This window comes from Lepidochelys kempii, chromosome 1 (assembly GCF_965140265.1).
Source record: "Lepidochelys kempii isolate rLepKem1 chromosome 1, rLepKem1.hap2, whole genome shotgun sequence".
Classification (NCBI taxonomy): domain Eukaryota; kingdom Metazoa; phylum Chordata; order Testudines; family Cheloniidae; genus Lepidochelys; species Lepidochelys kempii.
In genome coordinates this window covers 342,303,131-342,319,613 of record NC_133256.1, presented here as the reverse complement: position 1 = coordinate 342,319,613, position 16,483 = coordinate 342,303,131, and the positions used below count along the sequence as shown (strand labels likewise).

The following is a 16,483-nucleotide window of genomic DNA, read 5'->3' as shown; positions in this document are numbered from 1 at the left end:
GACTAACGTGGACTTGGTGTTATCAACAGGCCCAAGGCAGTGCACGTGGACAGAAGGAATGCCACATGATCCCTCACCTGTGACCAGGAGGTGCCCTTGACAAGCCAATCGTCCAGACAGGGAAATATCTGGACCCCCCCCACCATCTGAGGTAGACCGCTACCACTGACATGCATTTTGTAAACACCCTGCGGGCAGTGGACAGACCAAACAGGAGGACCGTGAATTGGTAATGATTCTGCCCCACCGTGAAAGGGAGGAAGCGCCTGTGCCCCTCGAATATGTGGATTTACGCATATGGAAGTACGCATCCTGTAGATCGAGAACAGCGTACCAGACCCTGGATCCAGGGAGGGGATGATGGAGACCAGGGAGACCTTGCGGAACTTGAGTTTCACCATGTACTGGTTCAGACCTCAGAGGTCCAGGATGGGCCTGAGCCCCCTTTTGGCCTTCGGGATAAGGAAATAACGGGAGTAATATCCCTTGCCCATGAACACTTCAGGCACCGCCTCTATCGCTCCTAGTCCAGGGAGCCGCCCCACCTCCTGCTCGAGCAGAGCTTCATGCGAGGGGTCCCCCAAGAGGGATGGGGGTGCGGGCTGGTTCAGCGGGGAGGAAGCAAACTAGAGGGTGTAACCCCGGGAGATGGTGTTGAGGACCCATGGGTCTGAGGTTAGCCTTAACCATTCCGGGAGGAAAGCACACAACCTGTTGGAGAAGGGTAGCTTTATTGGGGGTTGACTAGTGAGGACTAGCGGGGTGCCCCCGAGCGTCCCGTAAAAAAGCCTTTTCCCCACCAGCTTGCCCTTGGAGGGCCCAGACTGGGGGACAGGCTGAGACTGCCTCTGAGAGCGTCTCTTATAGTCCCGCTTCTTCTTATGCGCGGCCTCATACTTCAGTAGGGCAGCCTGGGTGGGAGTCTGCTGCGGCTTGAACTTAGGTTTTACTGAAGCCAGGACACAGAGGCCCAGAGTCTGGAGAGTTGTGTGGGAATCCTTCATGCCATGCAGCCTTGTATCTGTTTCCTCCGCGAACAGAGCCTTCCCATCGAATGGGAGATCCTGCATGGAAGACTGTGCCTTGCTGGACAGCCCAGAGAGCAGGAGCCATGACGCCTGTCTCATGGACACCATGGAGGCCACTGATCATGCGGCAGTGTCTGCAGCATCCGAGGCTGCCTGCAGGGACGCCCTAGCGGCCGTTGCCCCTTCCTCCACTAGCGCCTGGAACTCCTTCCTATCGCGCTCCTGGAGGGAGTCCTCAAACTTGGGCAGGGAGCCCCACAGATTGAGTTCATACCAGCCCAGGAGAGCCTGATGGTTTGCCTCTCGTAACTAAAAGCTCGAAGACTAATAAATTTTCCTTTTGAAAGAGTCCAGTTTCCGAGGTTCTTTGGGGTCGGGGCTGGCTGACCCTGCCGTTCCCTGTGGTTGACCAACTCGACCACCAGGGAGTTGGGCGCCGGGTGGATATACAGGTACTCATGCCCTACAGTGGGTACAAAGTACTTGCATTCCACCTTTTTAGAGATGGGGGCCAACGAGGCTGGTGTTTGCCACAGGGCATCTGAAATCTTAGCCATCCCTTCATGGAGACACAAGGCCACCCTACCCAGTGCCGATGGGGACAACACGTCAAACAAAGTCTGAGGGCTCCTCCATCTCCTCTGCTTGGAGGTGGAAGCTTGCTGCCACCCTCTTTAAGAGTTCTTGGTGGGCCCTGAAGTCTTCCTGAGGGTGGAACCGCAATCACCTCCTCTGGGAGGGGCAAAGAGGCCGGTGCGGTGCTCTGGGTATTGGTCGACACCGGAGGGTCCACCATCTGGTTGGACTCTGGGCACGGTGCCGAGGACGTATGTCCCACCAACTCCTTTCTTGGGGGTCTGGAGAGGGAGGCCGCCGGTGCTTTCCATTGCTCCGGGCACCAAGCGAGCTCCCACCAGGGGCTCACTGGAGGCCACGGTGCCCACTGATACCACTGGGCCGGCCACAACACTTAGTGCCACTGCACCTGCTGTGGCACCGGCGGGGCCGTCTGTTCAGGTTGGCTAGCCTAGCCCAGCCCATTGAAGGACAGCTACAAATGGAGACCGGGCTGGTGTAATATCTCCTGCTGTCTCTGGACCGGGAGGAGCAGCAGTGCCAGGATCTAGGACAGCCACAGGGCCACGATCTTGACGTGGAGGACCGGTACCGACAGTAACAGCTAATCCGCAAACGGCCTAGACAGGCGGACCTGGGACGGCAAGATGGCGGCGACTGATGCCCGGGGCTGTGATGCCTTGGCAGAGACTTGGAGTGGGAGTCCGAGCGGGAACAGCATCAACGACCGTGCCATGACCAACTGGAGTACCCTCGCCGAGACAAGGACCATTAGCAACGCCCGTCACGGTCCTGTCAATATTCGCTCCTTGAGGATGAGCGGTACCAAGAGTCCTGGCCGGCTGGAACCCAGCCAGACAGCCTGGTCAGCGTTTAGGGCGATCCACATGAACTCTGCCCCGAGCAGCTGCCGGGTTGTGAACGGCGTTGGGAACACTCCCTCGACCGGTACTGGGCCAGAGGCGACTGCAGAGATCCCAACAGCGGCTTGCCTCTGGAGCATGGGGCTGACGTAGGCGGCACTCCGGGCACTGGCATGGACATAACGTCCCGGGCCACCTGTAGGGCTTCAGGTGTGGATGGCATCCGGGCAGGTCTGTTCCAAAGGGGCCGGGCTACTCAGCTCAACGTGAGTTGGAGGCCTGGGGCCCGAGGACTACCCGACATGGGCCTAGCCTCTGTCCCAGACTTCCCTCAGTGCCGCTGTAAAGAGGGAGTCTTCCTGGCCCTCTTGACATGACCTGTGGATGGGGAGCAGCGCCAACTGGTCGATGGCATCGGAGGGTCGCCGCGTACCGACACCGCGCCAGGTACTGGTTTCGAGCGCCGTGCCAGAGTCGAGGTCAGCGCCGACTATCAGGATGGCTCAAAGCCTAATGTCCCTCTCTCTTTTGGTCAGACTTAAATGACTTGCAAATCTTGCACCTTTTGCTGATATGGGTTTCTCCCAAACAGCGCAAGCAGTCTGCATGCAGGTCACTTCTTGGCAAAGAACACCTACAAGAGCCACACAGCGTACCCCGGCCCGGGCTCACCGACTAACTAAATGGCTAACTAACTACAGGTACTAACACTGAACGAACCAACAGTTCCGGGGGATGAGCTACAGCAAAACTGGAGCAAAGCAGTTCCGACACCTTTACTGGCGGCAAGAAGGAACTGAGGGTAGTGGGGAGCGTGCAGCTCCCCTTATACCGCGTCAGGTAACTGCCACTCCAGGGGTCACGGGAGGCGCTCCCCACTACGAGTACTGCTGGGGAAAAACTTCTGGCACTGGTGCACGTGGCGAGCACATACAAACATATTGTGGAATACACATGAGCAATCACTCGAAGAAACATTTTTGCTGTTAACAAGCATGTTATCTCTGGAGACAAATCCACAGTTTGAGAACTAAGCATCTGTGATGGTATCTTCTAGACTGAGCACTGAGTCCCACTGGGTAGATGGAAAGATTAACCTAAATAATCTATATAGAAGACACTAGAACCCCATAAAATTGGGTCCCTAATCCATGAACTATTGGAACTCATTTACAAAATGTTTCTTAAACATGACATGAATATTCTCAATACTATAGAATTAGAATTTATAATCCCTATTCCATGATGAGATCTTTGATCTATAATGTATCTATCCTTAGATAGGTTTTTTCCCCTCAAAAAGCATTTTATCAGATTTTTTTTTTTTAATCACTGATTTTTATCCACCCTGGTTTGTGCAAAAATGTATGTGAGCACAAAACATACACAAGTTCACAGAGTTACCTGAAAGTATTTTGTGGAAATAAATTAACAGTTTTTCTAAATCTTTAGAAGGCAATTTGAAACAAAGTGGAACTTTGAAAAAAGTATCTTCTACTAAATGAAGAGAGATAGGAATTCCTACGGGACCAAAATACGAACATAATAAATGACTGCAATTTAAATTTATGTTTTCAGTTGGCAGTATTAAGACAGTGAAAAATGTACTACTAAACTATACATACTGTGAAACTCTAATCTCAGAGGCCTGGGATATGTAAAAACCACACTTCAATCAAAGTTCATATTGTCACCAAAATTCTTAGATAAACCTATAGCTGTTAGGCATTTAAGGACACATTTTTGAAAATCCTCAGTACCCACAATGGAGGGGAGATTTTCAAAAAGCTCTGATCACATTTAAGCCCCTAAATAAATACTGTAACCAGTTCTGGTACCCACAATCCAAGAACGATGTTGATAAAGATGTAGGGGTTCAGAGAAGAGCCATGAGAATGATTAAAAGATTAAAGAACATGCCTTATAGTTATAAGCTAAAGAGACTGAGCTGCTTGAATTTAACAAAGAGAAGGTTAAGAGCGGACTTTATAAGTAGCTACATGGGGAACAAAAATTTTATAATGGACTTTTCAACCTAGCAGACAAATGTATAACAAGATCCAATGGCTGGAAGTCAATGCTAGACAAATTCAGCCTGGAGATAGTGCACACATTTTTAATAGTGAAGGTAATTAGCCATTGGAACAAAGATTGTGGCAGACTCTCCAACTTTGGCAATTTTTCAATCATAGCTGGAATGTTTTTCTTAAAGATAGCTTTAACTCAAACAGGAATTAATTCACGGACATTCTATGGCCTGTGTTACACAGGAGGTCACACTAGATGATCACAGTGGTCCCTCCTGGCCTTGGAATTTAGGAAGTAACCCGACTTAAAAGAGTATTCGGCACCCGGTAGCACCTTTCAAGAACAGAAGCTGCTGGGTACTGAACACTTTTGACAATCAGGCCCTTACTTTCTCAATACACTCAAACACATGGATATAATCTGCAAGTCACCAACTGCTTCCATTAACAATATGCATCATCTATCAGGCCAAAGGATCCCAAAATGCTTTACCAACTTTTAGCAAAGATCACTTCAGACTCCACAGAAATGCACCATCGCTGAAGGGGGAGGGAGAGGGGGGAATGCAACAGTTGTTTAATGGCAGCGCACGACTGCAGTCAGTTCAGATGATGACTACCATTTCCAACTAAATCACAAGGTGAATTTTAAAGTATACAAAAACATACATTACTACCACTGTCTCCTACAAACAGTGCCAGTGTTATTAATTATAAGTGGCGAATATCTGTTTTACTTCTCACCCAAAAGACTAATCTGAAGAAAGATTCATGTGCTCAGTGAAGTTAAACAGGTATCACCCCCGAAAATCAGGCATTATGACTTAAAATCCAAAGTGAACTCTTACCGAATGGAATAACATGCAGTGTCCTATCCTGGATTGGATGTCCTCAGGTCCAGCATTACACGAATCTTCTCTCAACAGTTTCCACGTCTGACATTGACAGTCAAAAGCAAACAATCCACTAAATTGAGGTTCACTGGCTCTGCTGTCATCTACACTGCCATTACATGTCAAAATCCTACCTCCAAACGTATAGATCATGTGTTTTTCTGAATCCATACACATCTGTAGGAAGCAGGAGATATACAAACTACATTAGTTTAATCAAGAATACATTAATATTTCATATCAGCCAATAAAAACCCTTAGCTCATTGAGGTAACCAGCAGACCAGCAGTATTCAGCATGAGTTAATATCAGCACATCCTCCTTCCTTAATCTGTAGTAAATGAAGCAGTTTACAGTTAACTCCATGTGTAATACAGATGCAGTGCACAGAGATTACTGGCCCCCAGTTTACAATGTGGCTTGGCTGCGCACATGAAGCAATACTGCATGCCAGGGTCTAGTGTCTCCATTCTCCCCATCTGTGTAAGATGAGGACAACCACAGACTGCACTTTGATCACCTCTGAGTATTCAATAGCATATTCAAAATTTTATGTAGCAGAGTAAAAATGAAGAAGTCAGTGGCTTGCTTTTTTACTCTGTTTGCAATAACCTGTTATAACATATACTAAAAGCTACCATCTGATAACGGCGAGGCGGGGGAATCAGGATTACTGATGACTGGCCAAGGACTGTACACACAACTAGGATTAAAACAGCCTATGATTTTTGTTACCCCATGCTCAGCTCTGCCCCTCTTCCTCCAGCAGCCTACCTATTTGTCTTATCTACCTGTTATTTCTAAAACAGGGCCCTGACCTTGTAAGGTCTCTAGGTCTTATGGCAATAGAGACATTAAGGGATATGTACTGTTATTAAACAATCTCTAAAGCTTGAAACATAACTGTATTCTACAGCACCCAAACAGTGCCTCTCAGTACAAAGATGACAATGTGATCCCTGTCTCCAAAAAACTTATTTCAGATATGAAACAAACGGAGTTACAAAAAAGTAGGAAAAAGCAAGAGACGCAAGGAAGGAGGACAGATGGAATTACAAAAACATTCCGTGGCTCCTCAGCACAGGTTGGCACAAAAAGTAGCAAAAAAGTATCAATTCAATTTTAATTTGAATTCTGCAAGGTACAATATTCCAAAGGAAAACTGGCAGCCAATTCCATAATGAGTTCCTATGCCTATGAAGTGCATATACGTGTATGCACACGCACACGTGCACACACCCCCCCCCACCCCACAAGTCTTTTTAAATGAAAGGTAGGCCAAATTTTGATCAAAACCCAAGCCCTTTTTCCAATATCTCCATTGTCTCTTGCATTGTTGTCCACAGGAACACCCAACACTGGCTACAATATGGTTGTGGTTCCACAATCCCAGTGATGAGCACCTGTTACTCACTAACAAGACATCACTGTGCAAGACGAGCTTTCCCAGACATAGCTGCATTGTTTCTTAATCTTTATAGGAGATTACAAGATACTAAACAAATAACTTCATGTTCTTGAAAAAAGAGTAGTTTTTTTATACTGTAACATTTACATTGTTAATTAGGAACATACGTTTTTAAAAAATACATCCTATCCATTTCTCCCAATATATTTTTTAGTTGCATTACCTGGTGAAACACTTCTCAATTCTAGTAATGGGCTATGGTAAGAAATGTTTTAAGCAAAGCCCAGGAAATAAAAGTGTACTCAATGTTTCTCTCTACACCTGACCTGATGATCAAACACCAGCTTGGGACCTCCATCTGCTGCAGTGTCTTCACTTAGCAACATCCATGTGTTGGTGTCAATGTCATAGCGGTAGAAATCACTTTTCAGAGATTTACTGTTCCTCACGGAGGAATCGAGATAACGGCCCAGTGTGTAGATTTGCCTTCGCTGAATATCGATGCACATCTTGTGACAAGATCTGGCACTAGGACCATTCTATTAAAAAAGGAAGTCAGAAAACATTTTAATAGGCACAATACATTAGGGCCCCAGATATTTTCTCAGTCAGGGTAAATAAGTACTTAACAATTACATATCCTTATAAAAGAATCTGCTTTAGAGAATACATAAAATTCTTTATTTCCATCCCCAGTGATATTCCCTACAGCAATCTATCCAACCAAGAGGGCTGAACACAATCAAACCTGCATACGCAAGACATAACAACCAACATGTCTATCCTTGGTTGAGAAAACAAGAAAGTTTAAAAATAGATGAAGTATCCACTCTGCTTTCGCAGAGCATAAGCCATAAGGTGACTCCATACTCCAATGTAGGAGTACACATAAAAGTGATGTGTTTGTGTGTGTATATATACAGAGTTGTCAGAATCCCAAGATGTGCCAAGTCTTATTCAAAGTTTCATGTACTTTATTATTCACATCAGATTTTACAAGAAGAAAGTCTATAACCTGGAAGGGCAAAAAATGCCTAACAGTTTATTTGATCTTAACCTTGGCTTGCTCTGAATCACTTGGAACAACATCTGGAAGCGATGTGAGAGCTTAAGACATTTTGCTTTTGTCAGCCATTTTAGCTGTTTGGTGGGGCATGTGAAAGAGTTCCTTGAGTAATTAGAGCATTCTGACAAAAAGAAACAAAAACACTGAATAATATAGCTCTCCAACAAGCTCAATATTAGAGCTGGAGAGTCTAAAAGCTAGGAGGTGAGAAGTACAAATGACCCAAAATGAGAGTGAGTGAGTGTCAGGAGCCAGCACTGATACGCAGAGGTTTAACTAAGAAAGCTTAGCCCAGAAACCTCCATGAGCAGTGAAAAAAATCAAGCTCAAATAAAAAGTGAGATGTTTTAGTCTGTAGTAGTGTGACAGGATTAAAATAAGCCAGTAACAAATCTACCTTTATTGAAATATACAAAAATCCTCTGCCCCGCATGAATTGTGTGTGTTATATAAGCTTTCCCTTATTAAAAGATCAGTTACAGAAGAAAACTAACTGCATCTTATGTACCTCAACTTTAATAAAAAACAATTAGGGAATCCCTCATTCAGAGGTGGAATTAGGACACTTGACATAGCAAGCAGCGTAAATAAAATTAGTCCATTATATAAAATCTTATCTAAAATTTCATAAGACAAATCACAATTATACAATATCAGGACAAGAAATAGTTCTAAAACTACTGCTGAAGTCTTAGCACACAACGTGAAACTGCCTCAGTATATTTTAGAATTAATAATCACAAAACTTAAGTGTTGGCCTCAACCAAGAGACTTAATGTTAGAGTTTTCAAGGACAAGAATTCAAATTGTGTTTAAAAAAAAAAGGAGTGTACTGCAAGCACCATTTCCTGCAACCCTAAATTGTTGAAATGTTATTTAAAAACCTGTACTGAATTTCTCTTGCATTTTATAAATAGGATATGCTATTATATCACAGGCATGAACACAGCTTTCTAAAGATTACACAGCAGTTATATTACCAATAGGCAACAAGATTCTTTTAACTAAAAGCAATATATAGCATTGTGACAATTTGAGTAATCTATACAACTTATTAATTCTGTGTGAGACTGAGCTTTCTGCAGCCAAACTCCAGTTTGAAACATGGGGCTAGTCTTCTAACTTTCAAATGACACTTGAAAAGCAACAGGTTGAGATAATTGACTCTTGAGATTTGAAAGCCATTTTAATACTTCTAGGGTAGCTAGGTGGATCCTCCTTCTGCCCCCACTGTAAGCTAAATGGGGCAGTTGCCATTATGTATCTCATGGTTTGTACCACAGAGTCAAAATTTGGTGATTCCTTAGTTTTTCATTTGTGGAGGACTTATCCACACCTTCGTGCGTTGTTCAAAACGCAGTGGAGTATAGTCCACTGCCTATGAGAAAGACAAAATCCCAGGACTTCTTTTGTTGGATCTTCAATCAGGTCTTTGTTTGAGATGCCATAAGAAGCCCACAATTCGAGCCAGAGTGCTGGCATCCTTTCATTTGGCATGTAGGGTTGACATACGGATCCAGAAAGACTTCCTGGATTTGAGTCAGAAGAATGGCAGTGAATTAAGGTCTGGAGCCATCAGGATCTTGTACTTCCGGACCACAGCAACCTCTCACCTGATGTTGGCTGGCACAATGCCCGCCAAAACTGGGAGCCATAGTACTGGTGTTGATTTGAGAGAGCCAGTAACAATCCTGAGCACAGCAATGATTTCAATGTCAATGAGATTGGCATGGGAGCTGCTTGCACCAAAACTGGTGCGTAATACTCCACATGGGCAAGACCAGGGCTTGTACTGATGTTCGAAGTGTGCATGTATCACAACCCCAGGATGAGTCAGCGAGCTTCTGGATGATTTTAACCCTTGTCTCTATTTTCTTTTTCGTCTGGTCAAGGTGTTGGAGATACCTTTGATTGGATGCTGAGCTAACACCAAGATACCATGGATTGTGGTCAGGCAAAAGCAGCAGACCACAAAAGTCCACTTTCAGCAGCACTTTGGCCTCATGGTTATTTGAGTGGAAGCCACAGATGTGTGTTTCTGAAGCACACTGTTTCAGTTGCCAAGCTCTGAAATACATTACAAGTGTCTGGAGCTCATTGTTCATGACCTTTGATGTGGCCTTTAGAGAGGACGTTCGCATTGTTGGTGCAATGTCATCTGCACAGATGAATTTACAGGATGATGTGGCTGGAATGTCGCTGGTATAGAGACTGAACAGTGAAGGTATTAAAATATACCTCTGTGGGAGGCTGTTCAATTACTGTAATTTGTGGACAGATTTACCAAGGTGAATCTTCGGTTACTCAGCATCTTGGTGATGAGTCTGATGATTGACTGTCATGGAAAAGCTAACAACTTCAGCAGGAGACCTTTGTGCCATACAGTATCACATGCAGAAGACAGATCAATGAATGCTGCCCATTTTAAAATTTCACTGTTAACCAGCTACATAGAATCTGGCTAAGACCAGCACTTGATCACAGCAGTTGCGACTGGTTCTAAATCCAGCCTGCTCTTTGGGGACCAGTTGCTCCAGTATTAGATGCAACCTTTGAAGCATGAGCCACTTCAACAGTTTATAGCAATGGCTAAAGAGGGAGTTAGGCTGGTAGCTTTTTGGATCAGTGGCCTCTTTTCCAGGCTTCAAAATGGCTATGAGCCTGGCTATCTTCCACTCTTTTGGTATTACAGCAGAAGACTGGATGTTGCTGAAAATGTCTGCCAGCCACCTTTTTGCCTTTTGACCAAGTTTCTTCAGGAATTTTGGATATACTCTGTCCATTTCTGCCACTTTCTTGGACTTAGTGTTGGAAAGACCCTTATCCACTTCATTTAGTGTTTAGAGGGTCAGAAAGGGGTGAAGACAACTGGCACGGATTTATTGCGTGATAAAGTTGTTTGTGGACTTACCACCAAATGTTTTTATCCATTGCCACACAGGATTTGGCAATTAACTGTGAGGAGATGGCATCTTCACTACCTGTGGTGGTCTGAAAAGGAGGCATTTTCAAGTATTGTGGCTTGACCTTGTAAAGTCAAGCACCGTCACAGTTTCACACCACCTTTTCCTTGCTGAGTTCAAAGACTCAAGCAACGCTACTGCAGTTTCAGGGCTTTTGTCAGCTTGATATTGCCAGAAGAGTGCCTTGCTCTCTTCCGTCCAGCAAAGGAATGAATGCTTTTCTGAAGCCCCTTGCAATGTTCAATTTGGCACCGATATTCGTACACCTACAAACTGGTGGTAACAAGCCAGATATGGTGGGATTTGGTTTACCGAGCCCTCTACAATCGCCACATAACAGGACCAGTCAGCAGACTGTAGATTCCAGCATGGTTCCAGGAGAGACCAAATAAGTAGAACTTGTAAGCCTACGTAAATCATTTCCAGGTGGTGTTGGCTGTTGGGAAAGTCACTGAGAACTGACCTTGTGGATGGTATTAGGTGGCTGCTGATGTCACACAAAACAAAAGGTCAGGAGTGTAGCACTTCCGCCATTGTGCCAACCTAAACATGCCAGTCATTGGCTTCGTAGAGAAGGTGGTGGTCTTCAGTGAAAATGTGGGGCTAGTTATCTTCCATTGTTCTGTCAATGGCCTAACAATAGAGGGTCATTTAACTTAAATATTCAACTACTGACATTTAATGCTCTAGACAACAGACTGGCTCCCAACCAGGAAAACCTAGGTCACCTGGGCAATGAAGTCTCCTTGTAAGGGAATCTCTGGTCACGTACTGAGGCTGACTAGGGAGTCACCTGACAGATGAGACAAAGGTTCAAAAGAAAGGGAGGAACTGATCTATTCAGGGTCATTTTTCTCCAGCTCAAGAGGAGGGAGAAGCAATCCAGCATGTGGGATCTGGATGAGGCAGAGGACCGCAAGGACTCCCCAAGGAAAGGGTGAGCTAGTGAAAGGCATTATGTTGAGGATGTTCACAGTTTTCTAAATTATCTGTATTCTAATTCCTGTGCTATTAAAGAGAAAGCATGCCTTAGATTTCTATGCAAAGTCTATATGTTAAGCATTCAGACCCACTATGTTGCCCCTTTAAGAGGGAAACCAGAAGAATCATACCTTTGAGTGGAGTTCTAAGCGAGGGCATGTGTAAGCTACAGAAAAGACTGAAGCCTCAGCACTGAGACCAAAGTCTAGGGGTAGCACCCACTCAAGAGCTGGAAGACAGAACATTTGTGTTCGGAGAGCATGCCTAGGGACCCCAAGACTGGGGCAGTGGCTGGGTTCAGTTCAGAATCCAGAGGCTTAACACACCCACTGACCCACCACTGGGTTTCCTTGTAGCAGTCTAGCGAGTTGTGAGAGGGGCACTCAACTGGGATCTGTGACAAGCCTTAAAAGAACATTTCAGCAGTACATCTATGACATGCAGCAAGGTTCACTTTCACGTCAAAGCTTAAATGCCCTTCTCACATCCCTTCTCTGTCCATATTTCTTAATCCTTTTTCCTCACAACGCTCTTTCTGCACTTCTTCCATTCTTATCTTGAGGAAGGACCAGTACGAAAGGGGAGGGAGGGAAAGAAATGCACTACAGCCTGATTATCTATGAGAAACATTGACAACCGTAGCTTCCTGAATGACATTTATATTGAAAGGGCGGGTTTTCCAATTAAACAATACTGAGTTTTTATTAGGACTGTCGATTAATTGCAGTTAACTCATGAGATTAACTCAAAAAAATTAATCATGATTAAAAAAATTAATCTCATTTAATCAGTTTTAATCACACTGTTAAACAATGGAATACCAATTGTAGAAAAACATCCAAAAATGTTTAATTTCATTTTCAAATATATTGATTTCAATTCCAACAGAGACTACAAAGTGCTCACTTTATATTACTTTTGATTAAATATTTGCACTGCAAAAATGACAAACAAAAACAGTATTTTTCAATTCACCTCATACTAGAACTGTAGTGCAATACATAGCCCTTTGACGGGGCAAACTATTTGCACTCCACACCTTTGGCCTTGGAGCGCTGGAGGCCGGGGTCTGCCATATATAGTCATATATATATATATATATATATATATATATATATATATATATATACACACACACACACATATATATATCATATATAGAGAGTCTTATAATTCGATTGGATGGTCTTAATGAGCAGGAGCACTATTCTAGATGGACCTTTGGGGTTCAAAATGTCCACCTTGGAATCCTCCTGCTCAACCGTCTCCTCGGCCTGCAACCCCAAGTTCTAGGTGACCCTACACAGTAGCTCCTGGTGGGCTCTGTGGTCTATGGGTGGAGGGCCGGACACCGTTGTACCTGTCCCTGCCTCATCCGGGGATGACGAGGAGGTTAGCAGCTGCTCAACCCCCCTCTGGCTGGTCCTCCTGCTCCCCTTCTCCCATGGAAGGGGCCTCCGGCTTAAGCCGGGGCAGGAGACCTTGGGGCGGCACTGGACTCAGTGCTGGTCTCTCCGGTTTATCCTAGGGGGGGATGCTGGAGGCCTGAATACTGTAGCTTCCGGCACCGTCGGTGCGGAGACCGGGACTGCTGCACCGAGTAGCTCGGCCTGGACAGGGCCCCTTGGCGCTGTTGATAGGTCCAAGGAGTCCAGAAGGGCCAATGACCTGGCGGCCCCCACTGTGCGTGCTAACCCATCTGATGGTCCCTGCTGTCTGGGAGAACGGTGCGAATAACTAACGGACGGAGTCGGCGCCAAACTGTGGCAACGCCAACCACGAAGGCCACGGCGGTGCCAACGACCTGCGCTGGCGGGAGATCGATGAGCGGCTCTTAACTGAATGGGAGCAGGACCAGTACCGATATCCCCGGGACTGGGAACGGGATCTGGACTGGGACCAGCATTCCCAGGATCGGCATCTGCGGGAGTCCTCCGGCAAGGGCTGTCTCGACTCCTCCTGGTGCCAGTCTTTAAGTGGTGCCGGAGAGCGTGGTGCTCCTTCCATCACTTCCTCGCACCAATCCACTCCCGGTACCGCGACTTCCTTCTGAGCTGCGGGTAACTGGGAGTGGAACTCCAGGAACAATGCCGGGACGGTGCCCTCGAACGGCACACCAATGCCAGCTTACCCCTCGACAGCACCCGTGGCATGGGTGCCGGAGGATTCTCCTTATACAGGATGGGGCTCGTCACCAACAGCTCAATGGAGGTCCTTCACTGCCTCAAAGGTGCCAGGCATGGAGAGCTGATCCATTATGTCCTTGAGCCCATTGTCTGCACTGAGCTCACCTAGGCCTGGACTCGGTGGGACTTGTGGTGCTGAAGCCACTGGTGCCAGCATCGGTACAGCGGCCGTCCCGCTCTTATTGGTGCTTGGGGCCTTGGAAGGTGCCGGCCTCCTATGCAGGGAACGTCTGCACCTTCCTTTTGGCTGTGCCGTGGGCCGCACCGGGGAGGACGAGCGGTGCCGGGGCCTAGTCTGGTGCTCTGGGGCCGGCAGCTTTCAGTGTTTAGCTGGTGCTGGGTCTCTCAACAGCTCCGGGGCACTACGCACCGAGGAAGCCGGAGCAGACATTGGGTGCTCTGGGCCCAGTGGCTGCAATGCAGCCTCCATCAACTACTACTTCAAACAAAAGTCTTTCTTTCTTTGTTCTTGGCTTGAACGCCTTGCAAATCTTACACCGCTCAGTTTGATGCTCTTCCCTCGGGCAATGTAGACACGAGTCGTGGGGGTCACTAACTGGCATAGGCTTGCGGCACATGGCACAAGCCTTAAAGCCCTGGGCCTGCGGCATACCCTGCGGCCCAGGGTGGGTGCTGGAAGCCTCCAAGCACCTAATCACTTAAGTGTCCACAACAAAGGTATGCTAACTAACTGATAACAGCTCTCTAACTCTGGGAAAGGCTAAGGGACTGCTCTCATACAAGAGAGACTCAGAGGGGTTCTTCCAACACCGGCACGGACGGTAAAAAGGAACTAGAGGGGATCAGGCGGCAGGGGTATGTATGCATGGCGCAATGGTGCCACTCAGGGGGCCCCCCACTGGCCCAATGGGAGCCACTAAGTGAAAAAGTTTCCGATGCTCGTGCACGCGGCGCACGCACACCTAATGTGGAATGCACATAGACAAACAACTTCTTCTTCAAGTGCTTGTTAGAGCAATTGGCTGAACAAGAAGTAGGACTGAGCAGACTTTAGGCTCTCCAGTTTTACACTGTTTTATTTTTGAATGCAGGGGGTTTTTTGTACATAATTCTACATTTGTAAATTCAACTCTCACGATAAAGAGATTGAAATACAGTATTTGTATTGGGAGAATTGAAAAATACTGTTTGTTTTTTTTTACAGTGCAAACGTTTGTAATATAAAGTAAGCACTGTACATTTTGTATTGTGTTGTAACTGAAATGAATATATTTGAAAATGTAGAAAACATCCAAAAATATTTAAATAAATTGTATTAAATTGTTTAACAGCGCGATTAATTATTTTTAATCGCTTGACAACGCTAGTTTTTATACTTCAAAGAGGTACCCTCAGCCTCTTTGGCAGGTCATCCCTGTAACACAGAAGTGAAAGCCCATCTCTGAGTACATTTATGCAGTTGTGACACTTATGGATGCTCTTTGGCAAGGGGAACAGTAGAACATTTTATGCTTTGTTAAAGAGGCCATTTAGATGGAATGTTAAGATCAATGTCTGTATTTCAAGTAGATGTTTTATGGATCCTCCATTTGTTATGTCACTTGCAAGGGCAATGAAGTCCTTTTTGTACTGAACTGGAGATGATTTGAGTGCCATTTTTGTTTTCACATGAAAGGCTTTTGATGTATAGGCAGAACATACTTCAAAAATTCATGCAGTAATTTAAAGAAGCATCTGCGTCATCAAGATATTGCATCAATTTGCAGTTGAGACAACCAATAATGCTAGGTATATGGATACTGACACATAGCTGGAGAGTCCCTGTCCCCAAAAGTTTACAGTCTAAGGCAACAAGACACAAGAAGCATCTATCCTCATTTTACAGACAGTGAATAGAGGGCACCATGAGAGTACACGATTTGCCCATGGTTACAACGTCTGTGACGGAGCCAGGAATTGAACTCAGATGTTCTAATTTTGAAATTAGTGCTTTGTCCATAAGAACATCCTTCCTCTCAAGTGATATTTCTCTGAAATGTAGAAATAAATCTTAAACCATTGATACCTTAAAATACCAAATTCTTGGCATTGGTACCAATGGTAAAGGAGTTTGTTTACTTTTGAGCAGTACACAACACAATGTTGCAAACCATAAAAAGATTCTTATAAGATAAAAATGAACAGCAGTAACACATTTCATTCCGATTATCTAAATGTAATACCAAAGTAAAGGCACAGTGATCCTTCAAGTCTCAGAATACAGATTTTTTATTTATTTTTTTTTAAGTACTAATTGCATGTGCTGAATTAACAGCTTCTGTAGACCTAATTCCCCTTTTCATGTATTCAGATAACAGGCACAACAAGGGTAGTAACAATGCAAGCTTCCCCAGACCGATCTCTAACAACATTTAATCTCTAACCTGAAGGGTACACCTTTAGGGAAAGGAAGTTAGTTCATTTCCATGGCTTGTTCCATCTTTTCTACTACAAGCCCTTGCCCCCCAGAAGAGTGCTTAATTGGTAGCTTA

General features: G+C 45.4%; 1 protein-coding gene across 6 annotated transcripts in view; it reads right to left on the bottom strand.

Annotated features, from left to right (window-relative positions):
- Window positions 1-16,483, bottom strand: part of MKLN1 (muskelin 1) — a 180,647-nt gene that overhangs the window by 46,928 nt on the left and 117,236 nt on the right. For 5 of the 6 annotated variants that reach the window (XM_073328850.1, XM_073328852.1, XM_073328855.1 and 2 more), the window contains 2 exons: window positions 7,122-7,334; window positions 5,343-5,564 (listed from right to left, as the gene is read on the bottom strand). The exons of the other annotated variant lie outside the window; for it this stretch is intronic. In XM_073328850.1, the coding sequence (XP_073184951.1) occupies window positions 5,343-5,564; window positions 7,122-7,334 (435 nt within the window). The remainder of the gene's footprint in view (window positions 1-5,342; window positions 5,565-7,121; window positions 7,335-16,483) is intronic. 6 annotated transcript variants of the gene reach the window in all.